Below are 26,808 nucleotides of genomic sequence, written 5' to 3'. Positions count from 1 at the left end.
GCTGCATATTTTCCACCATTTTATTCAAATTTGATAATGTTGTGAAGCCACGCCCATTTTCTGAATAGTTGCATTATGGGCCCTAAAAGCCCGGAAATAGTGTCCACTGCTTGTATACTTCGTATTTTGGAAAATGTTGTAAGACATCCAGTAACTTTTGTCATACTGACTATATCCATACTATGACCAATAAATATACTTCATACTCGATTACACACAGGTGGATTGTATTTATCATCATTAGTCATTTAGGTCAACATTGGATCATTCAGAGATCCTCACTGAACTTCTGGAGAGAGTTTGCTGCACTGAAAGTAAAGGGGCTGAATAATTTTGCACGCCCAATTTTTCAGTTTTTGATTTGTTAAAAAAGTTTGAAATATCCAATAAATGTCGTTCCACTTCATGATTGTGTCCCACTTGTTGTTGATTCTTCACAAAAAAATACAGTTTTATATCTTTATGTTTGAAGCCTGAAATGTGGCAAAAGGTCGCAAAGTTCAAGGGGGCCGAATACTTTCGCAAGGCACTGTATTAACTCAAATGAGACATTTTTGTATTTCATTATCAATACATTTTTCACTTTGGCATTATGTTTTCTTTTGTGCAGATGGATGAGAAAAAAACCTATTTAATCCATTTTGTAAATCAGGTTATAACACAACAAAATGTGAAATGTGGAAGTCAAGAGGTATGAATACCTTCTGAAGGCACTGTGTGTGACAGAGATGGTTGTTCTGAATTGAGTATGGTTCCCCTCAGGGTTTATCTCTGGCCTGGGCTTGGCTGTTACACTGAATGTATGTTATGATAGTAACATAAGAAGTATATAATAGCAGCTTGACATACTTGTACTTAGCAGTAGCGTGAAACATGCACCTACTGTCTGTTTGATGTCAGGGATTCCAATGCGGAACACCATCATGGTCAGTCGAGTGTCCTCTATGGGTGCCACTGTGGTCATACTGCGCTCCATGTGAGCACGTCTTTTCTGGGTCTGAGTGGATGGGGCAGGGTGATACTGCTGCTGGTGCTGCTGCTTATGAGGGGCCTGATTGGACGTATAAGGGATGCCTCTATTTCCTGGATTGTCTGGCCTCAGTGTCCGGTCCCCTCTCTGCCTTCCAACCACAATGGCTGAGGGTTTACCTCCCTCCCCTTTCCCTTCGCGTGATTGTCTGCCTCCCTTCATCTCAATCTCCTCGAGCCCTTCCATCCCTCCATTCTCCTTCTCTCTACCATCCCCCTTGTTGTTATCTTGTCCCTGCTCCTCTTCCTCTTCCTCATCCTCCCCATCCTTGTCGTCCTCCCCGGGATAATAGTGTTTGTTATTTCCCAGCATCCTTTGCTGTGCAGGGTCACTGCAGAGAGGGCCGGGTGACATTGCTATTGTTGCAACGTGACATGGTTGTCCCGTGCGACATCGTTTTCACCCCCAAAAACATGCTGTGGAGGAGAGAGGGAGAGAAAGGGGTTAACCAAATAGCTAATTAACACATTGACTGATAACACTGAAATCGACACATTTCTCAAACTGTGAGAAAATAAGTCAAAAATATTACAAATATTTAGCATTTGGCAAGAACAGTAGTGTAGCCATATGAACAGTAGCATAGCCATAATTACAGTAGCATAGCCATCTGAACAGTAGTGTAGCCATATGAACAGTAGCATAGCCATAATTACAGTAGCATAGCCATCTGAACAGTAGTGTAGCCATATGAACAGTAGCATAGCCATAATTACAGTAGCATAGCCATCTGAACAGTAGTGTAGCCATATGAACAGTAGCATAGCCATAATTACAGTAGCATAGCCATCTGAACAGTAGTGTAGCCATATGAACAGTAGCATAGCCATAATTACAGTAGCATAGCCATCTGAACAGTAGTGTAGCCATATGAACAGTAGCATAGCCATAATTACAGTAGCATAGCCATCTGAACAGTAGTGTAGCCATATGCAACAGAAGTAATAACTTATTGGTGACATTCTCACAAAGCATATGAGTGCTGGTACACAGTGCTACTTTAACAATGGTGCTCAATGCTCTTGACTAGTTGGGATAGTAAACGGCATGTCCTCTCTCTCCTATAATGAACTTGCAAATATTGATAGAGTTTATATATAGGCCGTCTTTCATCAGCACCATTTGCTGCCGGAAATATATGGAGTAGGGCTGATGAAAGACGGCCTATATATAAACTCTATCAATATTTGCAAGTTCATTATAGGAGAGAGAGGACATGCCGTTTACTATCCCAACTGGTCAAGAGCATTGAGCACCATTGTTAAAGTAGCACTGTTTTCTCTGGAAAAACACAATGATAACAGCAAGACTTGCACAATTTAATATGGTTTCCCTTTCATGAGCATTTGACTGAGAAATGCTTTGTTCTGGTTTTGTTCTAGTTTCCTCCATATGCTTTTTTCTGGTTTCTCTACGTGGCATATAGTCTGGCTACAGGGCCTGACATCATGCAGAGTCAGATCATGTCCACAAACTGTCTGAATGATGGTGGATGACGTTGGGATTCATGGTTGGAATTGGTTTGTGTTTTTGGAGCAAGCTTCACTTTGGTAAAAATGTATCAAATAAGAAATGATGAAAATGAAGGTGGTGAAACCTACATAGATGTGAATTTGTAGATTCAGACCGACAGACGGAGCTTAATAAAACTCGAGACCACAGGGTTAGTATTCATTTTAGACTCTAGTAGCAGGCACGACAAGGATAGACGGCCTGCTTCTGGAAATACACAGGATTTTGAAAGAATTACAGACATGACAAACGTGCAGACACATCGCTCACATAGGTAAAATGACAAGCATAATGGATGAATAAGGTAAAAAGGGTCGAGGGTTTGTGTGTCAGCACCATTGAATGACAGTTGCAGGTCGTATGTTTGACGCATGCAAATCAATAAGGTCTGTTCATGTCTCAGAGCCCAAACAGGAAGCACGCCCATTAAACAGTTGTGGTGTAAAGTAAGCGAGTGAAAAAGAGGATTGAGCATGTGGGGAAAGTGATTCCCAAAGAGCCAGTAGGTGACAGGGTTGGCCACTTCACCGTGAGCAACGGTCTGTCAGAGGAAGTGAGGCTGGCATGCCAGGGAGATGAGCGGCCGGCCGGAGAATGGTGGTGAGGGGAAGAAGGAAATTTTCACAAACCACTTCCGTAAGCACACATACAGTGCATTCGAGAGGTGGTAAGACCCTTATACTTTTTCCCCATTTTGTTACGTTACAGCCTTACTCTAAAATGGATTCAATTATTATTATTTTTTTCCCTCATGAATCTACACACAATACCCCATATTGACAAAGCAAAAACAGGATGAGAAATGTTTGCAAAAAAACTGAAAAATCACATTTACCTAAGTGTCCAGACCCTTTACTCAGTACTTTGTTGAAGCACCTTTGGCAGCGATTATAGCCTTCAGTTTTCTTGGGCATGCCGCTACAAGGTTGGCACACCTGTATTTCGGAGTTTCTCCCATTCTTCTCTGCAGATCCTCTCAAGCTCTGTCAGGTTGGATGTGGAGCGTTGCTCACAGCTATTTTCAGGATGTTGAATCGTGTTCAAGTCCGGACTCTGGCTGGGCCACTCAAGGACATTCGGAGACTTGTCCCGAAGCCACTCCTGCAATGTCTTTATTTGGTGCTTAGGGTCGTTTGTCCTGTTAGAAGGTGAACCTTCGCCCTAGTCTGAGGTCCTGAGCGCTCTGGAGCAGGTTTTCATCAAAGATCTCTCTGTACTTTGCTCCTTACATCTTTCCCTCGATCCTGACTAGTCTCCCAGTCCCTGCCACTGAAAAACATCCCCAAAGCATGATGCTGCCACCCCCATGCTTCACCATAGGGATGGTGTCAGTTTTCCTCCAGACATGATGCTTGGCATTCAGGACAAAGAGTTCAAACTTCATTTCATCATGGTCTGAGAGTCCTTTAGGTGCCCTTTGGCAAACTCCAAGCAGGCTATAATGTGCTTTTTTTTACAGAGGAGTGGCTTCCATCTGGCCACTCTACCATAAAGGCCTGATTGGTGGAGTACTGCAGAGATGGCTGTCCTTCTGGAAGTTTGTCCCATCTCCACAGAGGAACTTTGGAGATCTGTCAAAGTGACCAACAGGTTCTTGGTTACCTCCCTGACCAAGGTCCTTCCCCACCGATTGCTCAGGTTGGCATGGCGGCCAGCTCTAGGAAGTGTATGGGTGGTTCCAAACTTCTTTCATTTAAGAATGATGGAGGCCACTGTGTTCTTGGGGACCTTCAGTGCTGCAGAAATGTTTTGACACTCTTCCCCAGATGTGTGCCTCGACACAAACCAGTCTCAGATCTCTACGGACATTTCCTTCGACCTCATAGCTTGGTTTTTGCTCTGACATGCACTGTCAACTGTGGGACCTTATATAGACAGGTGTGTGCGTTTCCACAGGTGGACTCAGGTGGAATCAAGTTGTAGAAACATCTCAAGGATGATCAATGGAAACAAGATGGCCCAGAGGTAAACTTTTCGAATCTCATAGCAAAGAGTCTGAATACTTATGTAAGAAAGTATTTGATCTTTTTGTTTTTTTTATATTTGCAAACATTTCTAAAAACCTGTTTTCGCTTTGTCATTATGGGGTATTGTGTGTAGATTGATGAGGAAAAGAAATAATTCAATCCATTTTAAAATAGGGCTGTAACGTAACAAAATGTGGAAAAAGTCAAGGGATCTGAATACTTTCCGAATACACTGAACAACAATATAAACGCAACATGTAAGGTGTTGGTCCCATGTTTCACGAGCTGAAAAAAAAGATCCCAGAAATGTTCCATAATCACACAAAGCTTATTTCTCTCAAACTTTGTGCACAAATTTGTTTACATCCCTGTTATTAAGCATTTCTCCTTTGCTAAAATAATCCATCCACCTGACAAGTGTGGCTTTTCGAGAAGCTGATTAAACAGCATGATCCTTTCACAGGTGCGCCTTGTTTAGGGACAATAAAAGGCCACTCTAAAATGTGCATTTTTTTCACACAACACAATGCCACAGATGTGTCAAGTTTTGAGGGAGCATATATTTGGCATGCTGACTGCAGGAATGTCCTCCAGAGCTGTAGCCAGAAAATGTGATGTTGATTTCTCTACCCTAAGCCGCCTCCAATGTTGTTTAGAGAATTTGGCAGTCACAACCACAGGCCACGTGTAACCTCGCACGCCCAGGACCTCCACATCCAGCTTCTTCACCTGCGGGATCGTCTGAGACCAGGCACCCAGAGAGCTGATGAAACTGTGGGTTTGCACAACCAAATAATTTCTGCACAAACTGTCATAAACCAGAGAAGCTCATCTGGGTGCTCGTCGTCCTCACCAGGGCCTTGCCCTGACTGCAGTTCTGCGTCGTAACCGACTTCAGTGGGCAAATGCTAAATTTTGATGGCCACTGGCACGCTGGAGAAGTGTGCTCTTCACGGATTATTCCTGGTTTCAACTGGCAGATGGCAGACAGCATGTATGGTGTAGTGTGGGCGAGTCGTTTGCTGATGTCAACGTTGTGAACAGAGTTCCCCATGGTGGCGGTGGGCAGGCATAAGCTACGGACAACAAAAACAATTGGATTTTATCGATGGCAACTATAATGCACAGAGATTTCGTGATGAGAACCTGAGGCCCATTATCGTGCCATTCATCCGCCGCCATCACCTCATGATTCAGCATAATAATGCAGTGCCCCATGTCGCAAAGATCTGTACATAATCCCTGCAAGATGAAAATGTCCCAGTTCTTCTATGGCCTGCATACTTACCAGACATGTCACCCATTGAGCATGTTTGGGATGCTCTGGATCGACATGTACGACAGCGTGCTTTCCAGTTCCCGCAATTTCACACAGCCATTGAAGAGGAGTGGGACAACATTCCACAGGCCAGAATCAACAGCCTGATCAACTCTATGCGAAAGAGATGTGTTGCGCTACATGAGGAAAATGGTCACACCAGATACTGACTGGTTTTCTTAAGGTATCTGTGACCTACGTATGCTTATCTGTATTCCCAGTCATGTAAAATCCATATATTAAGGGCAATTGCAAACTTGCTGAGGTATAACCAACCACCTTCCTGATCACAAATCAAGCTAATTGGCTTCCATCTGGGATCCATTGTAGTGACTTTGATTAGTTCAGAATAAAAGCAGTGGTTCACAGAGGACTCCACTGCTTAGTAGTGCAATTCAAAGCAAAGGATCCACTATGGGCAGAAAGGTACTAGATCTACAGTACGAGATAAAGTTGTGGAAAGGCACAAGTCAGGGGATGGATATAAAAAGATTTCAAAGCCTTTGTCTATCCCTCGGAGCACAGTTAAGACCATTATTAATTAGTGGAAGGCGCATGGCACCACCCAGACCCTGTATAGATCAGGCCGCCCCTTCAAACTGGATGACCGGGCAAGGAGGAGACTGATCAGAGGCTACCAAGAAGCCAAGTGACTTTGAAGGAGCTTCAGGCCTTTACGGCGAAGACTGGTCAATGTGTGCATGTGACCACAACACATAACCACATGTCTGGCGACAATCCAATACATCTTTCCACCCAAAAAACACCATGCCTACAGTAAAGCCCGGCGGTGGCAGCGTCCTGTTGTGGGGGTGTTTCTCTTCAGCAGGGACTGGACCGCTTGTCAGGATAGAAGGGAAAATGGACAGTGCAAAATACTGACAGATTCTTGAAGAGAACCTGCAGCCCTCTGCCAGGAAGTTGAAAATGGGAAGATGGTTCACGTTTCAACTTGACAATGGCCCAAAGCACACCTCCAAAGCAACCGTACAGAGGCTGAAGGACAGGAAGGCGAATGTCCTTCAGTGGCCTAGTCAGAGCCCCAAACTAAATCCCATTGAGAATCTGTGGAATGACTCGAAGAGTGCAGTCCATGAGCAGTCACCATGCAATTTGACTCAGCTTGAACAATTCTGCAAGGAAAATGGGTTATTTTACTGTTTTAATTTCATTTTCAGAGTTTTTTTGATTTACATGGATATTGTGGGTTACTATGTGTAAGTAAAGCTGGAAAATAAATGATTTGATGTGTTTTTTTGAAAGGTGGTGATGCCTTTCTATACCCACTGTAAGTATACTGATCAAAAATATAAACGCAACATGCAACAATTTCAACGGTTTTACTGAATTAAAGTTCATATAAGGAAGTCATTTGAAATAAATAAATTAGGCCCTAATCTATGGATTTCACATGACTAGGCAGGGTCACAGCCATGGGTGGGCATTGGAGGGCATAGGCCCACCCAGTGGGGAGGCAGGCCCAGCCAATCAAAATGAGTTTTCCCTACAAAATGGCTTAATGACAGACAGAAATACTCCTCAGTTTCATCAGTTGTCCGGGTGGCTGGTCTTAAACGATCCCGCAGATGAAGAAGCCAAATGTGGAGGTCCTTCGCTGGCGTGGTTACATGTGGTCTGCGGATGTCAGGCAGTTTGGACATACTGCTAAATTTTCTATAACGAAGTAGCGGCTTGTGGTAGAGAAATTAACATTCGATTATCTGGCAACAGGTCTGGTGGACATTCCTGCAGTCAGAATGCCAATTGCCCGCTCCCTCAAAACTTGACACATCTGTGGCATTGTGTTGTGTGCCAAAACTGCACATTTTAGAGTGGCCTTTTATTGTCCCCATCACAAGGTGCACCTGTGTAATGATCATGCTTTTTAATTAGCTTCTTGAAATCAAATCAAATCAAATCAAATATTTGTCACATACACATGGTTAGCAGATGTTAATGCGAGTGTAGCGAAATGCTTATGCTTCTAGTTCCGACAATGCAGTAATAACCAACAAGTAATCTAGCTAACAATTCCAAAACTACTACCTTATAGACACAAGTGTAAGGGAATAAAGAATATGTACATAAAGATATATGAATGAGTGATGGTACAGAGCGGCATAGGCAAGATACAGTAGATGGTATTGAGTGCAGTATATACAGTGCCTTGCGAAAGTATTCGGCCCCCTTGAACTTTGCGACCTTTTGCCACATTTCAGGCTTCAAACATAAAGATATAAAACTGTAATTTTTTGTGAAGAATCAACAACAAGTGGGACACAATCATGAAGTGGAACGACATTTATTGGATATTTCAAACTTTTTTAACAAATCAAACACTGAAAAATTGGGCGTGCAAAATTATTCAGCCCCCTTAAGTTAATACTTTGTAGCGCCACCTTTTGCTGTAAGGTGCTTGGGGTATGTCTCTATCAGTTTTGCACATCGAGAGACTGAAATTCTTTCCCATTCCTCCTTGCAAAACAGCTCGAGCTCAGTGAGGTTGGATGGAGAGCATTTGTGAACAGCAGTTTTCAGTTCTTTCCACAGATTCTCGATTGGATTCAGGTCTGGACTTTGACTTGGCCATTCTAACACCTGGATATGTTTATTTTTGAACCATTCCATTGTAGATTTTGCTTTATGTTTTGGATCATTGTCTTGTTGGAAGACAAATCTCCGTCCCAGTCTCAGGTCTTTTGCAGACTCCATCAGGTTTTCTTCCAGAATGGTCCTGTATTTGGCTCCATCCATCTTCCCATCAATTTTAACCATCTTCCCTGTCCCTGCTGAAGAAAAGCAGGCCCAAACCATGATGCTGCCACCACCATGTTTGACAATGGGGATGGTTTGTTCAGGGTGATGAGCTGTGTTGCTTTTACGCCAAACATAACGTTTTGCATTGTTGCCAAAAAGTTCAATTTTGGTTTCATCTGACCAGAGCACCTTCTTCCACATGTTTGGTGTGTCTCCCAGGTGGCTTGTGGCAAACTTTAAACAACACTTTTTATGGATATCTTTAAGAAATGGCTTTCTTCTTGCCACTCTTCCATAAAGGCCAGATTTGTGCAATATACGACTGATTGTTGTCCTATGGACAGAGTCTCCCACCTCAGCTGTAGATCTCTGCAGTTCATCCAGAGTGATCATGGGCCTCTTGGCTGCATCTCTGATCAGTCTTGTCCTTGTATGAGCTGAAAGTTTAGAGGGACGGCCAGGTCTTGGTAGATTTGCAGTGGTCTGATACTCCTTCCATTTCAATATTATCGCTTGCACAGTGCTCCTTGGGATGTTTAAAGCTTGGGAAATCTTTTTGTATCCAAATCTGGCTTTAAACTTCTTCACAACAGTATCTCAGACCTGCCTGGTGTGTTCCTTGTTCTTCATGATGCTCTCTGCGCTTTTAACGGACCTCTGAGACTATCACAGTGCAGGTGCATTTATACGGAGACTTGATTACACACAGGTGGATTGTATTTATCATCATTAGTCATTTAGGTCAACATTGGATCATTCAGAGATCCTCACTGAACTTCTGGAGAGAGTTTGCTGCACTGAAAGTAAAGGGGCTGAATAATTTTGCACGCCCAATTTTTCAGTTTTTGATTTGTTAAAAAAGTTTGAAATATCCAATAAATGTCATTCCACTTCATGATTGTGTCCCACTTGTTGATTTTTCACAAAAAAATACAGTTTTATATCTTTATGTTTGAAGCCTGAAATGTGGCAAAAGGTCGCAAAGTTCAAGGGGGCCGAATACTTTCGCAAGGCACTGTACATATGAGATGAGTATGTAAACAAAGTGGCATAGTTAAAGTGGCTAGTGATACATGTATTACATAAGGATGCAGTAGATGATATAGAGTACAGTATATACATATACATATGAGATGAATAATGTAGGGTATATGGATGGATTATCTTGGCAAGGGACAAATGCTCACTAACAGGGATGGACAGTAAACAAATTTGTGCACAACATTTTTAGAGAAATAAGCTTTTTAAGGAACATTTCTAGGTTGCGTTTATATTTTTGTATAATTCATCAACTATTCAAAAATTGTTGAATGAAAGTGTACACTCCAGGCAAATAACCTGTACCAGTAGCTTAGAAATGCAGGAAACTACCTATGAAACGAACCAAAACAAGCCAACCCAAACTAACTCTCATGCAATATCAAGCTGCCGTTCATCATAAACTCTAGTTGTTGTTGGCGGCATTAGATCCGCCATTCCCGAACCAAGCCTCGTATTAACGGTGATGGCTTCTATAATGCGCACGTTGCTAAACCGCAGCATGTTAGCCTAACGCTTACAAGGCTTTAGGAGGTTAACACCATCGTACAATTAACCAGGGTGGACGGAGAGAGGCTGATTTATGTACATTGTCTCATTAAATATTTAAGAACTTGGGAGTCTGCACTGGAAGAGATAAGAGAAGAAGGACAGGCAGAGGGTAGACAGGCCAATAGAGCGTCAAAGAACAAACTAATTGGGGAGAGAGAGCACAGGGGGAATACATGAGAGAGAAAGAGAAAGAGTGAGATGTATTTAGCATAAAGCAGAGTAATCAGATAAAGGGAGAAAGAGAGAGAGAACAATTGGGGGGATTGGAAAGGTGTCGAAAGAGAGTTGAAGAGCCCTGGGAGGAAAAGTAGAATATAAGAGTGATTGGATGAGGAGGGGGTGAGAGAAAGAACTGGTTGGCAACAAAAGAGTGTAGGAGTTGGTATGGGAAATAGGGCTACATCCCAAGTTTGAGCCACATTTACACCACAATAGGTACTGAAGCCTCATGAACCTCCCAATAAAAGGATAAAGCTCCCTTCTGATTTAAAAAACTGACAACATCACACTTGTTGTCTTGCTCTGCATGACTAATAGTACGTGGAGGGCCCCAATGGATTGAAAACAGTGAGAGCGTAGCACCATCTGAAGACTGCATTTTTGAAAGACAGACACTTATGTTGGGGAGAGGAAAGGCTGAACGATCTGAAAATTAGGGCCTACAGGTCTGAACTCAGATCAGCACCAGAAACACTGGTGGAAACCTGAAGAAAGGGCATGGGGCCCAAACAGGGTATTTGACAGTGATATGGGGAACAGAAAACATGGGTTCACAGGTGTGTAGAAGCCAAGAGGAGAGAGAAGGAGTTGAAAATAAGAGGAGGATCAGAGGAGGATTAATCATGATAACGAGGACAGAGATAAATTGCCCTCTTTCAGTGCCCAGGAAGCAAAGATGGATGGATGGATAGATTTCGAGAAAAAGGTTTAATGATATCTTTTTCTTCCATCTTTCTTTTTCCTCTTTGCTTTGGAAGATAGGATCTAGATCTCATCACTTGCAACAAAGTCACTATGACTTTGGGCTGGCTTTAACATCTGACCCCCCCCCTCAGTAGCTGTGTAAAAAAATCTTACAAAACATGATAAATAAAATAAATATTGAAAGACAGTTGAACATGGCCTGACAAGTCAATACCAGAACACACCAGAACTACATTCTATATCATGCACATCTGTACTGTCAGACATGACATCTTACACCTGTTAGCAACACTCCTCTCTTCATAGGCAGATGGTCGATCAGCAACTGGCACGTCACATTTGAGTTAAGTCTAAGTCTAGATCTAGGGATTTCTCCTTTTTTGGGTCCATCTCAAGGGAATGGTCATAAATACGGTCGCAGCGCAGAGCATTTTTTAGGCCTTAAAGACGCATTCCACTCTCTCTCTCTCTCTCTCTCTCTCTCTCCTCTCCCTCTCTCTCTCTCTCTCTCTCTCTCTCTCTCTCTCTCTCCTCTCCCTCACTCTCTCTCTATGTAGGACAGAGCGTGAGTATAGATATATTTTCAGTGTATTGGTCCCCAGAAACTAGAATTGGAGAGTATCCAAGGAACAGATTGTCCCACTTTTGAGTCCTACGAAAGTAGAGCGGCCAAGTTCTGTCCTCCATATCCCTCTCTTTCACTAGGTCGCCATCCTTCAACCTCTTTCACTCTGATAGTCCCCTCTACTTAAGCATGAGACATTTAGGAATGTGCCGTAGGTCTGTTACAACATCAGAGAGACAGACAGAATGAACACTTCTAATGAGAAAAGGGGGCTTTGATAAGTTATATGGGAGGTACCTACGAGTGGATCATTGGCCATCGAAGTGGGGAGTGGTCAGAGAAGATGGGGAGGAGGAGTTAAACTTCAGTAGATCATTTCTAAAGGGCGGTACTCAATACAGGAAGATCGCAAACACTCAGGGAAGTCAATTTGAACTCCGTGAGGGCCATGTTGTGTGCTAGCTATGTTTCTGACTTCTGGTTCCTAATAAACCAAGGAATGTGAGATGTGAGACAGTCAACCATCTAAAATGTATCACAACAATACATTTCTGCTGCCTTAAGAACACATAATAATAGTATAATTCACCATCCTCTACCATGATTCACTTACCGTCTTTTCACAGGAAAATTACATGATCGCCTCTCCAAAACAATTGCGTTTCATTAATCAAACAGAATGTTAGATGATAATCAAACCGTTACTCAAACAGACATCTTATCATTAATTAAGTGCTTGATTAAAATAATTATCCCGAGCCTACACTCCTCGCTAAACAATTCCCAACTCTTTGATCTACTCTGAAGCTTCCCCATCCTCCAACTCCACTTCACCAAGGGCCATGCTTTTCTGGAAACATCTAGCTATCCTTAAAGGTTAGAGATAGGCTGACAAGGTTTCAAATACAGATAGCTCAGAATCATACTCTTAAGACAGACTCCTCTGTCCTGAGTGTAGCTAGAAAGCAGCTAAGGTTTCAGACCACCTAATCTGGCTGGCAGTGGTCTGGTGCAGATCAAAAGCGGCGCTCTCTCTTTCCCCACCAGACTGGGTATAAATGGGTCAGGTGGAATGTGTGTTGAGTGCCTCGCCTGCCTGGGCTAGGCTATACTTGGTGGGGAGGGTGGGTAGCCTACTGTGCAGGGCACATTTTAGCTGTAATGTCCCCAGTGATATTGTTGAAAGCTGCTTTTCTACCAAAATGTTGTTCTTGAGTTTTCCAGCTGATCGAGGGCTGACTTTTCCAGCTGATTACTTTGTTACATTTATAATTACAACTTTTAAATAAAATGCATAACACACATTTTTCTAGTAATATTGTGCAGACTGCAGACGCTGTATGTGATCTTATAACAAACCAGTGCCGTCATCAATATTCCCTCAAGAAATTAGATGAACGAATCAATCTCTGGGACTTTCCATTAGGAGAAATGAAAAACATTTGTTGGGTGGGGTGGTAGTATATACAGTATATACACATGGCTGGCACGCTTTGACAGTGTGCATTAAAATGCCATGAAAGAGCATTTGAACATCAAAGGGATCTCTGCTGCAGGATTCCTACGGTTTCACATCCACAGCTGAAACACAGAAACACAGAGGGGCAGTGGCAACATATCTGTCTCTCCACAACAGTTCATCCCAGTGTACCCATTAACACGTGTATATTCCAAGGGCACGTTTTACTCTTCAGACATCATATTGTTCACTAAAGATCCGAGGCCGAAAGCCCTAGAAAAGCAGGCAACGGAAAATAGCAGCATGAAAAAAAACGGAGGTTGAGAGAAAGGAAAGAAAATAACCCTTATCCGGTTCGTTTTGATTATGGCCAAATATTCCACGTGACAAAAAGCATGTGGATACCTGCTCGTCGAACATTCCAAAATCATGGGCATTAATATGGAGTTGGTCCCATGTTTGCTGCTATAACAGCCTCCACTCATCTGGGAAGGCTTTACACTGTTAGAACATTGTGGGACTTGTTTCCATTCAGCCACAAGAGCATTAGTGAGGTCGGGCACTGATGTTGAGCGATTAGGCCTGACTCGCTAGGTTAGGCCTGAAATTTGACGAAGTGACTTGTTGGAAAGGTGGCATTCTATGAGAGTGCCACGTTGAATGTCACTGAGGTCTTCAATAAGGCCATTCATTCTACAGTACTACCAATGTGCGTCTATGGAGATTGCATGGCTGTGTGCTTGATTTTATTCACTTGTCAGCAATGGGTGTGGCTAAAATTGAAGAAACCACTCATTTGAAGGGGTGTCCACATACTTTTGTGTATATAGTGTACAGTTGTAGTCAGAAGTTAACATACACTTAGGTTGGAGTCATTATTAAAACTCGTTTTTCACTCCACAAATGTCTTGTTAACAAACTATAGTTTTGGCAAGTCGGTTAGGACGTCTACTTTGTGCAACACACAAGTCATTTTTCCAACAATTGTTTACAGACAGATTATTTCACTTGTAATTCACTGTATCACAATTCCAGTGGGTCAGAAGTTTACATACACTAAGTTGACTGTGCCTTTAAACAGCTTGGAAAATTCCAGAAAATTATGTTCTGATAGTTTAATTGACATCATTTGAGTCAATTTTAGGTGTACCTGTGGATGTATTTCAAGGCCTACCTTCAAACTCAGTGCCTCTTTGCTTGACATCATGGGAAAATCAAAAGAAATAAGCCAAGACCTCAGAAAGACAATTGTAGACCTCCACAAGTCTGGTTCATCCTTGGGAGCAATTTCCAAACACCTGAAGGTACCACGTTCATCTGTACAAACAATAGTACGCAAGTATAAACACCATGGGACCACGCAGCCGTCATCCCGCTCAGGAAGGAGATGCGTTCTAACCCCTAGAGATGAACGTACTTTGGTGCGAAAAGTACAAATCAATCCCAGAACAACAGCAAAGGACCTTGTGAAGATGCTGGAGGAAACAGATACAAAATTATCTACATCCACAGTAAAACGAGTCCTATATCGACATAACCTGAAAGGCCGCTCAGCAAGGAAGAAGCCACTGCTCCAAAACCGCCATAAAAAAAGCCAGACTTCAGTTTGCAACTGCACATGGGGACAAAGATTGTACTTTTTGGAGAAATGTCCTCTGGTCTGATGAAACAAAAATAGAACTGTTTGGCCATAATGCCAATCTTAATGTTTGGAGGAAAAAGGGGGATGCTTGCAAGCTGAAGAACACCATCCCAACTGTGAAGCACGGAGGTGGCAGCATCATGTTGTGGGGGTGCTTTGCTGCAGGAGGGACTGGTACACTTCACAAAATAGATGGCATCATGAAGGAGGAAAATTCTGTGGATATATTGAAGCAACATCTCAAGACATCAGTCAGGAAGTTAAAGCTTGGTCTAAAATGGGTCTTCCAAATGGATAATGGCCCCAAGCATGAAGATTGTGGCAAAATGGATTAAGGACAACAAAGTCAAGGTATTGGAGTGGCCATCACAAAGCCCTGACCTCAATCCTATAGGAAATGTGTGGGCAGAACTGAAAAAGCGTGTGCGAACAAGGAGGCCTACAAACCTGACTCAGTTGCACCCGCTCTGTCAGGATGAATGGGCCAAAATTCACCCAACTTATTGTGGGAAGCTTGTGGAAGGCTACCTGAAACGTTTGACCCAAGTTAAACAATTTAAAGGCAATGCTTCCAAATACTAATTGAGTGTATGTAGACTTCTGACCCACTGGGAATGTGATGAAAGAAATAAAAGCTGAAATAAATCATCATCTCTACTATTATTCTGACATTTCACATTCTTAAAATAAAGTGGTGATCCTAACTGACCTAAGACAGGGAATGTTTACTGGGATTAAATGTTAGAAATTTTGAAAAACTCAGTTTAAATCTTTTTGGCTAAGGTGTATGTAAACTTCCGACTTCAACTGTATGTAGCCTCTGCCTGTTAGTACAAAGGGTTCTGTATGCATTTTTGAGGAACTGAGGCATACAAGATCATAATAAATGTTGTCAGATATACAGTAGCTTCAACAGGGGGACTATGATGATGCCAGAGAGAGGAAGTGTATGAGACGTGACTGTCGGCTCTTGTTAAAGTTAGTTCTTTAACTCACAAATGTAGCACAATTACAGTGTTTCCCTTATATTCATTTAGGGGAAAGCAGATCACTCCCTGCCTTTATATATGTATATATGTTTTCAGTGTCGATTACGGCAGCCCTCCCCACCTCTCTGATTCAGAGGGGTTGGGTTAAATGCAGAAGAGAGAATGCATTCAGTACAACTGACAAGGTATCCCCCTTTCCTTTCCCTAAACTTAAACGATTTCAACCAGATATAAAGTCAGTATGAGGACAACAAGGTCCAGACCTCAGTAATTGTTTCTCATTTTATAAAAAAAAATATATAATACAAATATATACTTTGTACACATAAAGAAAATGAATAACGGGTCAACATCTAAATATTACTCCCTGCGTTGATCAAAGTTTAGAACTCCTAATATTCTTTATCTGACCGTTCTAATCAAGCCTGCCTCTTTGCGAACGAGTGGAATCATGAACCGTGGTTTGTTCGTTATGTTCGCCTGCGTCCTACGGATTTGCCTCCCAGATTTGCCTTTCCAGTATCACATTCACCACTCTCTCAAATGGCTAACTCCGCCCTCTTGCGGCACAGCCCCAGGGCCTGCTCGTGGCCGTTACTACATATGAGGACACAGAGGTCTGGACCTCTGTAATGTTTTCAAATTTTTTTTTCTTTTGAACATTAGGAACCCCTGGTCTTTCCATGAAATAGACTGACCAGGAAAATCCAGGTGAAAGCTATGATCCCTTATTGATGTCACTTCAATCAGTGTAGATGAAGGGGGGGAGACAGGTTACAGAAGGATTTATAAGCCAATAAGACAATTATAAGACAATTGAGACATGGATTGTGTATGTGTGCCATTCAGAGGTTGAATGGGCAAAACAAGTGCCTTGGAACGGGGAACTGTAGTAGGTGCTAGGCGCACCGGTTCGAGTGTGTCCATGCTCCACAGTTTCCGGTTTGTATCAAGAATGGTCCACCACCCAAAGGATTGCAATAACATTGAAGGGCTCTGGATAGTATTACTTAGCCAGTTATAAGGATGAAGTTAGAAGCTAATGTTAAACGGAGCCTACCTCAGCAGGAGATAAAAATATGCTACTAAGTTCCGATAATAACTTTGTTTTACAGAGAGTAGGCTACTGAGCGTCTGAGACAGTGACGTGGCCAATGGCAAAATGTGTAGAATTGTGTAGAATTGCAGGAAATTAGCTTAAAAATATATATTTCAAAAACATCTGCGGCCAAGAGGAGGGCCTTTAAAAATGTTGGTTGGAGACTGCGCCAATGGCCAAGCCAACCACCTCACGCTAACTTTGCCACCACTATTGAAAAAAAGAATAGGGGAAACACTGGATTAGAGACGGACACTTCTGTATTTATTGACTATGAGGCACTTGTTCGATACATGGAGTATAGGCCACCAATGATTGCTTTTCATCTGGCTCTGTTTTGGACTAGTTTTTAAAGGCTGTTATTACAGTGGAATCATTAGCTAGGAATCGTGGTGTTTTAGCCAAAGGGGAACAAAATTACTATAGTATAATACTCTAGTGTCATTAAAAATACATTATGGCTTTGTTATTGGAATATAACAGCATTTTCAACTGATACTGATACTGTACGAGTCGGTTTTTGAAGAAAATACATTTTTCAGAGTGCTCTATTATGATGGTTATGTAGCCGTTTACCAGCTCCAGCTATGCTGGCTTGTCCTCTCCTTTACTCTAGGGGCTGTCCTACGTGATATGAAAGCATTGCTGAGTCAGGTGGAACAGCTATTTTGTTGTGTTCCACCTTCTTAATGAGTGTCGTTCTGGGAGGCTGCTATGCTCGCTACAGTAAGCAACAATCGAAAGCTCATTAAACATTTTTTATCTAAGGATAGCTTTTCTTTTTTTTTTATATAAAAAAGTATTTCTCAAGGCCTTTAATTGATGGCACTTAACCAACAGAGCATATAGGATATTTAACTTGAGTCATCATAAGTGTTTCACTCTAATAATGTGTTTCTCTAGTTATGTACACAACTACTGTGTGTGTGTGTGTGTGTGTGTGTGTGTGTGTGTGTGTGTGTGTGTGTGTGTGTGTGTGTGTGTGTGTGTGTGTGTGTGTGTCCCATCTGCTGCAGCCCAGTTATGATTTCCACATGGGAGCGAATGAAGCTATATTGTATTGTAAATGCTGCATCTTACTGTGCAGTAGCTTGCAATTCCTCTTACTGTGCAGTAGCTTGCAATTCGCCCTCTTACTGTGCAGTAGCTTGCAATTCCCCCTCTTACTGTGCAGTAGCTTGCAATTCGCCCTCTTACTGTGCAGTAGCTTGCAATTCGCCCTCTTACTGTGCAGTAGCTTGCAATTCCCCCTCTTACTGTGCAGTAGCTTGCAATTCCCCCTCTTACTGTGCAGTAGCTTGCAATTCCCCCTCTTACTGTGCAGTAGCTTGCAATTCCCCCTCTTACTGTGCAGTAGCTTGCAATTCCCCCTCTTACTGTGCAGTAGCTTGCAATTCGCCCTCTTACTGTGCAGTAGCTTGCAATTCCCCCTCTTACTGTGCAGTAGCTTGCAATTCGCCCTCTTACTGTGCAGTAGCTTGCAATTCGCCCTCTTACTGTGCAGTAGCTTGCAATTCGCCCTCTTACTGTGCAGTAGCTTGCAATTCCCCCTCTTACTGTGCAGTAGCTTGCAATTCCCCCTCTTACTGTGCAGTAGCTTGCAATTCCCCCTCTTACTGTGCAGTAGCTTGCAATTCGCCCTCTTACTGTGCAGTAGCTTGCAATTCGCCCTCTTACTGTGCAGTAGCTTGCAATTCGCCCTCTTACTGTGCAGTAGCTTGCAATTCGCCCTCTTACTGTGCAGTAGCTTGCAATTCGCCCTCTTACTGTGCAGTAGCTTGCAATTCGCCCTCTTACTGTGCAGTAGCTTGCAATTCGCCCTCTTTATTTCTTGTAGGAGAATCGCTGCCAAAAAGCCATTCTCAACATGTCTCCCTCTTGTCTTCCACACTCTCCACACTAAACCCTGGAGAGATACTGCAGCAAACACCAGAGTTAAATCTGCTACACAGTGACCTCTCCATTCCTCTCCTTTATTAAGAGATGATAGTAGGGGCACAGAGGGAAATCTCCCAGTTCTGTTGAGTAGAAAAGCACCCAGTGAACCTCCGAGCATTGTGGCTTACATTAATGCTTTCTTTCATCGCCATGCTTTACATGAATCCTATTTCCTTTGAACACGCACACATTATTTATGTTCATTTGATCTCATTACGGGTTCAATAATGTCATGTCACTGTCTTTGTTGCATTCAAATTCATGTTGATAAATTGTTCTGTGTTCGTAAGGAAGTCATTCATCTTAGTGTAACCATTCTCCTCCAAACTGCATTTTTTGTTCTGTAAATTAATTCCCTGGGGGTCCAGTTTTTCCATAGAAAAAGATGCTATTCGCGTCAATTGCAAAACTGCTAGTTGTGCAATATAACATGTACCGGTATAATGTTCACTGTAAGTCTAGAGGGAGGCACAGCCAATTACTTTCTGTATCTATAAGATCAAAGTCTTCTGCTCAGCTCATGAGCCTGTCTTACACCATTGATGCATAGCACATCTTCTATCATATAATAACCTGTTCCACTCGCATATGACTTGACTTCATTCAGTGGTGCTGTCTGGAGACAGCTTATAGCATAGTAAGAACTCGAGTTAGGAATAAAACTCAACTTTGTTGACAAGCATCAGAACAGGAAGTGTGTGAAATTCGGTGTTGTGCTCTGCGATGATTCTCCTGACCTTTCTATTTCCTCACTCTGAACTCTGTGCCTTTGGCGACTCACATGAATGTAAGTCCACTGCTCTATCGATCGCTCCATACGTTCAGTCAGAAACGGCCATCCTTGAAGTCATTTGTGCTGACGTCAAAATCAGGGGCGTTGTACAAAACAAATTTGACTGCGATGAGATTGTCTGTAGCCAATTGGATTAAGCAAAGCCAATGATGGCTCTGGCGCCGGCTCTGGCCCAACACGTCAGTGTCTGGGACCAATCGGAACGGTAAGAATATGTTCACAGTCTTCAAGACGTCATGGAAGAAAGCAAGTGGGCGTGGCATTTGGAAGGAGCGATGTGGATAGGTCGTCAGGCTACTGAACTGACCCAGCAAGATGCAACACATTTTATAACTTTTGTTACATAATAGTTCATACACCCGTGGAATCAACAGGGGCAGCTTTGCAGATTGCTTTCCCGAAATGTGTATGCAGCCCCCCCCCCCTCCCATCCTCTCTCTATTGCTCTGTAAGAAGTAGGTAGCGCATGCAACATGGTCTGACTATGGTACTGCATGCGATTGAAAAAAAACATAGGCCTAATATTGTTGTAATCACGCTTCAAAGTGTCCTCAGGTGATAAAGCCCCTTTCAGAATAAACTTCTGACAATCTTTGCCCACTCGTCTGACTCAACCTTGTGGTGACTCGTTCTCCGTTTGTTCATGCCCGACGTTCATACGCATCGAGCAATTATTTACAGAAACGCAACTCAATTCAAGTTGTAGACACCGTAAGCTTCATCTATTGACTACTTCAGGAGTTGAACTAGATTACCTAACAACTGTACAAGCTTTTGGCTACATACTGTACAATAATTTCATGGAAATCACATGGAAACAGGGTATAGAAGTCACAATTTATCTATGACAAATCTGTTCTATTGTCTATTTCTTGAGGAATACTAATCTACTCTTAAGTGATGTGCCCAATTACACGAGTGTTGGCTTTGAAGAAGCCTCTGTGATCGTGTAATCCCTGTACTGTCCCACTTTGCACCTATCCCCCTCCCCATCTACATAAAACATGTGAATTAGACCTCTTCACCATCATACACACCCCTCTGCTCTCTACAACACGGATACCAGCGCTGTTCTCTCTCACTTTCTTCTCTGAAGAACACTGCGACTTTCCAGCTCACACCCCTCTCTGTATGAAACATGCATCGCTGAGACTGAGACCGATTTGATTTGATTGCTGAGACGACACCTCTCGTATATATCCAAGCTTGCTTCTAGATGTTATCTTATCTTTGTCTTCTTGCACAGTGGGTCTCTGTCACCAAACGATCGCCCTTTTCCTATTGGTTACTGTGCCTTTGACTTTCAGACACCTTTTCTGTCACTTATCATGGTCGGTCCCCAAACACCAAAACCTGCTCTCCATTCAGTTACTCTTCTGAGTTAACTACTAATGTTACTCTATTAAACATTCTTTAAAACAATACATCAGTATATAACAAACACAAAAACTAAAGAATAAATACCTTCTACAGTGTTGTTTGGACTGTGCTCCGTTACTTTGTATCCGCAGTGACCTCCTTCATACAACCACAAAGAGAGCAAGGAGGACCAGATTGGAGATGAGTAAAGATCCAGAAGGAAAAATAAGGAGAGAGAAAAAAAAGAAAACATGTTTTTTTTCTCCTTTCAAAATTACATTTTCAGCTCTTCCCACTCTACAAATGGGTATCAATGGGACCCAGAGCAACTGCACTGAGCAGCAGCCTCTACTTCGATGGGGGTCTGACAACCTCTCTCTCTCTCAGACACACACCCTTTCACCTACCCTACCCCCTCAACAGCTCTATCTATCTATCCCTCGCACACACACACACACACACTCTCCTTCGCCACTGTGGCTCATTCAAACAACCCTGCTCGCTCTCTCTACAGCTGGTAGGTTGATCTTACTCCATCACTCTCCTCCCTTTCTCTTTATGTTCCACTTACTTACTCTAGCTACTCCTGTGACTCTCCATTCTGTCTTTCTATCCCACTCCCTCTCACTCACATACACTCTCATATTCCCTCGTCCCCCAATATTCAACCTCCCTCTTAACACACTCTCCTTCTCCTTGTCGCTTGCCATTCTCCCTCCCTGCCTCCACCCCTCTCTCACACACATTCTTCTCTCATGATATTATGCCACCCTTCTCCCCTCCTGTGGTCTATCTACCACTGACACTGTCTAACACTGACAGCAGCCAGATTCAGGTCATCTCTCTCCTGGTCTCTTTGATGTTCAGTGGGGATCAAAATCACAGCCTGCAAGACCTCTCTCCATTGACCAAATTCAAAGGTTATTCTCTCTCATCACATTGGTGGGGAATCGGAAGCTTCAAGTGATCGCCGCAGTGCAAGGTGTTGGGAGAGGTACACTGTCGTAATTAACGTTCACTTCCCAATGGGACAGGGTTTATGGAGCTATGTAAGGATGTGTCACATACTGCTGATCCCCACTTCCTATTTGGGTTGACCCAGAGTGTAAGACAGGCTGGCAGCTGGAAGAAAGGTCGCTGGAAAAAGCAGGTACCAATTTACTGATGCATCCTACTAGAAACATGACATGTAAATCATCTGCATGATTGGCCTTCAAGCCATAAGCGACAACAGATAAACAATTTATAATTGATTACCCTCAATATGATTGATTGTGGTAGTACTGAATATTTAATTACTTTGGAAGCCGGGTTGTGTCTGTAAGAACCACTAATGCCATGTTTACAGTCTTAATAAAAGGTCAATGTATTTTTTGTTGAAACGGAACTCCAGCAGGATTTATGTACTGAATTATTTCCTTTGATCTTGAGAAAGAGGGCCTGTCCACAGGAAGCTGGACAACAGACCATGAGCAGCACACTAACGAGTCGGCTGGATCTGCGTTGGATGTGTTTCCATTAACATGAAAGGAAAGATTCACCCATTTTGAATGTTATATCATATCACTGTGCGATGTTCTATTGATTCCCAGGGTCATTTCATCTTTATCTGAGCTATGAAACAGGTAAAAATACAAAACGGGAAGAAATACTAAACACTATATTTCTGTATGCTTGAACAGTGAACAGCTCAGATACACATGAAAACATGAAATGACCCCGGAGAATCAACAGAACATCACTCAGAGATGCACAAATACAATATAAGAGGGGTCTTCAATCTTTTCTTGCCCAGGGACCCCCTCCTACAAAATCCAGCGACCTATGGACTAGCTCAGATAAACATGAAATGATCCTGGGAATCGATAGAACATCGCACAGTGATATGATACTTGTGGTTGTGCTTTTACTTAATTCTCTGTGCTGGCAAACGATTATAACCGCGATTCTAATCCAACAATTAATTTATACAATGTTGTGCCTGTCACCTGAGAGGATGGAAGTTTAATATGTACAGTCAAAAGTTTGGACACACCTACTCATTCCGGGGTTTTTATAGATTTTTTACTATTTTCTACATTGTAGAATAATAGTGAAGAAATCAAAACTATGAAATCACACATATGGAATAATTTAGTAACCAAAAGTGTTAAACTAATTCAAATATATTTAATATCTTGGCATTCTCTCAACTAGCTTCATGAGGTAGTCACCTGGAAAGCATTTCAATTAACAGGTGAGTCAAGATGTTTTTCGACTTGCACGAATGCGCACACAAGAACACAGAAATCCGAACCATAGACAGCCACATCATATTTAGCTTTTTTACCCACGTACCGCGATGGCACACTTCTTCTCTTTAATACACTATACTCCAGGCCTATATTGGTGTGCTCTCTGGTTTTGCTGTCCTATGTCCTGATTCTGAAAGACAAGCTTTCCTCTTGCCTTCCGAGTTAACCATTCACATCCCAATGGGAAGGAGAAAAAGTGGGTCATGGGCAGATGGAGGAGAGAGTAGGGATTTTGTGTGTGTGTGTGTGTGTGTGTGTGTGTGTGTGTGTGTGTGTGTGTGTGTGTGTGTGTGTGTGTGTGTGTGTGTGTGTGTGTGTGTGTGTGTGTGTGTGTGTGTGTGTGTGTGTGTGTGTGTGTGTGTGTGCGTGCGTGTGTGCGCGTGTGCGTGCGTGCGTAAAGGGGAGGAGAAAATGATTTAATGAATGGGATGAAAGGAAGAGTGCGCTTATATAGTGCTGTATATACAGTGCCTTTGGAAAGTATTCAGGCCCCTTGACTTTTTTCACATTTTGTTACGTTCCAGCCTTATTCTAAAAGGGATTAAATGTATATTTGAATCCACAGCAATCTACACTCAATATCCAATAATGACAATGCGTGAACAGGTTTTTGAACTTTTTGCAAATGTATTCAAATTAAAAAACAGAAATACCTTATTTACTTAAGTATTCAGACTCTTTGCTATGAGACTTGAAATTGATGCAGATGCATCCTGTTTCCATTGATCATCCTTGAGATGTTTCTACAACTTGATTGGAGTCCACCTGTGATAAATTAAATTGATGATTTGGAAAGGCACACACCTGTCTATATAAGGTACCACAGTTGACAGTGCATGTCAGAGCAAAAACCAAGCCATGAGGTCGAAGGAATTGTCCGTAGAGCTTAGGGACAAAATTGTGCCAAGACACAGATCTGGGGAAGGATACCAAAACGTTTCTGCAGCATTGAAGGTCCCCAAGAACACAGTGGCCTCCATCATTCTAAAATGGAAGAAGTTTGGAACCACCAAGACTCTTCCTAGAGCTGGCCGCCCGACCAACCTGAGCAATCGGGGGAGAAGGGCCTTGGTCAGGGAGGTGACCAAGAACCCGATGGTCACTCTGATAGAGCTCTAAAGTTCCTCTGTGGAGATGGGAGAACCTTCCAGAACGACAATCATCTCTGCAGCACTCCTACAATCAGTCCTTTATGGTAGAGTGACCAGACGGAAGCCACTCCTCTGTAAAGGGCCCACTGGGAGTTTGCCAAATGGCACCTAAAGTCACTCAGACCATGAGTAACAAGATTCTCTGGCCTGATGAAACCAAGATTGAACTCTTTGACCTGAACGCCAAGCATCACGTCTGGAGGAAACCTGGCACTATCCCTAAGGTGAAGCATGGTGGTGGCAGCATCATGCTGTGGGGATGTTTTTCAGTGGCAGGGACTGGGAGACTAGTCAGGATCGAGGGAAAGATGGACAGAGCAAAGTTCAGAGAGATCCTTGATGAAAACCTGCTCCAGAGCGATCAGGACAATAACCGTAAGCACACAGCCAAGACAATGCAGGAGTGGCTCTGGGACAAGTCTCTGAATGTCATTGAGAGGCCCAGCCAGAGCCCGGACATGAACCCGATCGAACATCTCTGGAGAGAACTGAAAATAGCTGTGCAGCAACGATCCCCATCCAACCTGACAGAGATTGAGAGGATCTGCAGAGAAGAATGGGAGAAACTCCCCAAATACAAGTGTGTCAAGCTTGTAGCGTCATACCGAAGAAGACTTGAGGCTGTAATCGCTGCCGAAGGTACTTCAACAAAGGACTGAGTAAAGGGTCTGTGTTCTTATGTAAATGTGATATTTAAGTTTTTGCTTTGTCATTATGGGGTATTGTGATGTCATTATGGGGTATTGTGTGTGGATTGATGAGTAAAAAAAAACGATTTGATCAATTTTAGAATAAAGTTGTAACTTAACAAAATGTGGAAAAAGACAAGGGGTCTGAACACTTTCCGACGGCACTGTATAGCTCATGGAACGAAATGGAAAGAATAGCATTCATTATGTGGGCACAATACATAGTACGTTATAATATAAAAGTGCTTTTGACTATCTATCAATTCATTACAAACACATGTCATGGAAGCAATTGCCACCATACTGTTTAATTAAATTTCTTCAGTGACAAAGGAGAGCAGAAAAGATACATGTGTCCAGGTTGGTCATTTCTACACCTAACCTTGACCTCAGATCACAGTGCCATCTGGTTTATGGAAGAAACTACACAACTTATTTAGTGATAAATAACACAGTAGTGAACTCTAGTGACAGTTATGAGTAATTGAAAGAACATTAGCTGCGTGTCCGCCAATGGACTGGGGGTAATAATTTATCATGACTGAATAACTGAGAAGCATACAACTTGCTTACAGGCACTTAAGTTACTAAATTCCTGTCATCTAGGTGAGTAAGCGCATGACAACATCTTTCATTGACTGCCTTTCTATTTCTCCCCAAGACATTGGGTTATACTAACCAGTATAATACTACTACTAACCAGTATAACCCAATGTCCAGTGCCCTAAAATAAATGACACTGAATGGCTGTGAAAAGCTTTTATCACTTCCATCAATGATTACAGTAGGTCATCAGATGATAAGCTAATGCTTTTCACATGCAGAATATATAAAATAATTCAATAAGATGAGAAGATTTTTTAAAAATATGATTAATGACAAGCGCGTAAAACATTATCCTAAAACATTATCCTAAAACATTATCCTAAAACATTATCCTAAAACATTATCCTAAAACATTATCCTAAAACATTATCCTAGAACATTATCCTAAAACAATATCCTAAAACATTATCCTAAAACATTATCCTAAAACATTATCCTAAAACATTATCCTAAAACATTATCCTAAAACATTATCCTAAAACATTACCCTAAAACATTATCCTAAAACATTATCCTAGAACATTATCATAAACCATTATCCTAAAACATTACCATAAAGCATTATCCTAAACATTATCCTAAAACATTATCCTAAAACATTATCCTAAAACATTATCCTAAAACATTACCCTAAAACATTATCCTAAAACATTATCCTAAAACATTATCCTAGAACATTATCCTAAACCATTATCCTAAAACATTACCCTAAAGCATTATCCTAAACATTATCCTAAAACATTATCCTAAAACATTATCCTAAAACATTATCCTAAACATTACCCTAAAACATTATCCTAAACATTATCCTAAAACATTATCCTAAAACATTACCCTAAAGCATTATCCTAAAACATTATCCTAAAACATTATCCTAAACATTATCCTAAAACATTATCCTAAAACATTACCCTAAAACATTATCCTAAATGATTATCCTAAATGATTATCCTAAATATGAACCATTAACTTGAATACCTGTTTAATATGAGAGTTTCAGCATGAAAAAGGCTTTATATGTATTTGTTTTCAACGTTTTGGCATCAAACTGGTAGCAGTTGTGAAAAACATAAATAGTTGGAAGAGTTTGCAGAGTTAACAGAAACTAATAATGTCATTAGATGCT

At 42.0% G+C, this 26,808-nt stretch overlaps 1 protein-coding gene across 1 annotated transcript in view; it reads right to left on the bottom strand.

The window, feature by feature from the left end:
• Positions 1-21,623, bottom strand: part of LOC109875682 (SH3 and multiple ankyrin repeat domains protein 1) — a 59,452-nt gene extending 37,829 nt beyond the window's left edge. Inside the window, exons 1-2 of the mRNA XM_031805106.1 lie at positions 21,048-21,623; positions 884-1,446 (exon numbers count right to left, since the gene is read on the bottom strand). Coding sequence (XP_031660966.1) covers positions 884-1,384 — 501 coding nt within the window. The 5' untranslated portion in view covers positions 1,385-1,446; positions 21,048-21,623. The remainder of the gene's footprint in view (positions 1-883; positions 1,447-21,047) is intronic.
• Between the last annotated feature and the right edge of the window lie 5,185 nt (positions 21,624-26,808).

This window comes from Oncorhynchus kisutch, linkage group LG25, assembly GCF_002021735.2.
Source record: "Oncorhynchus kisutch isolate 150728-3 linkage group LG25, Okis_V2, whole genome shotgun sequence".
Taxonomy (NCBI): Eukaryota; Metazoa; Chordata; class Actinopteri; order Salmoniformes; family Salmonidae; genus Oncorhynchus; species Oncorhynchus kisutch.
The sequence above is the reverse complement of the archived record's forward strand: the minus strand, read 5'-3'. Positions and strand labels throughout refer to the sequence as shown.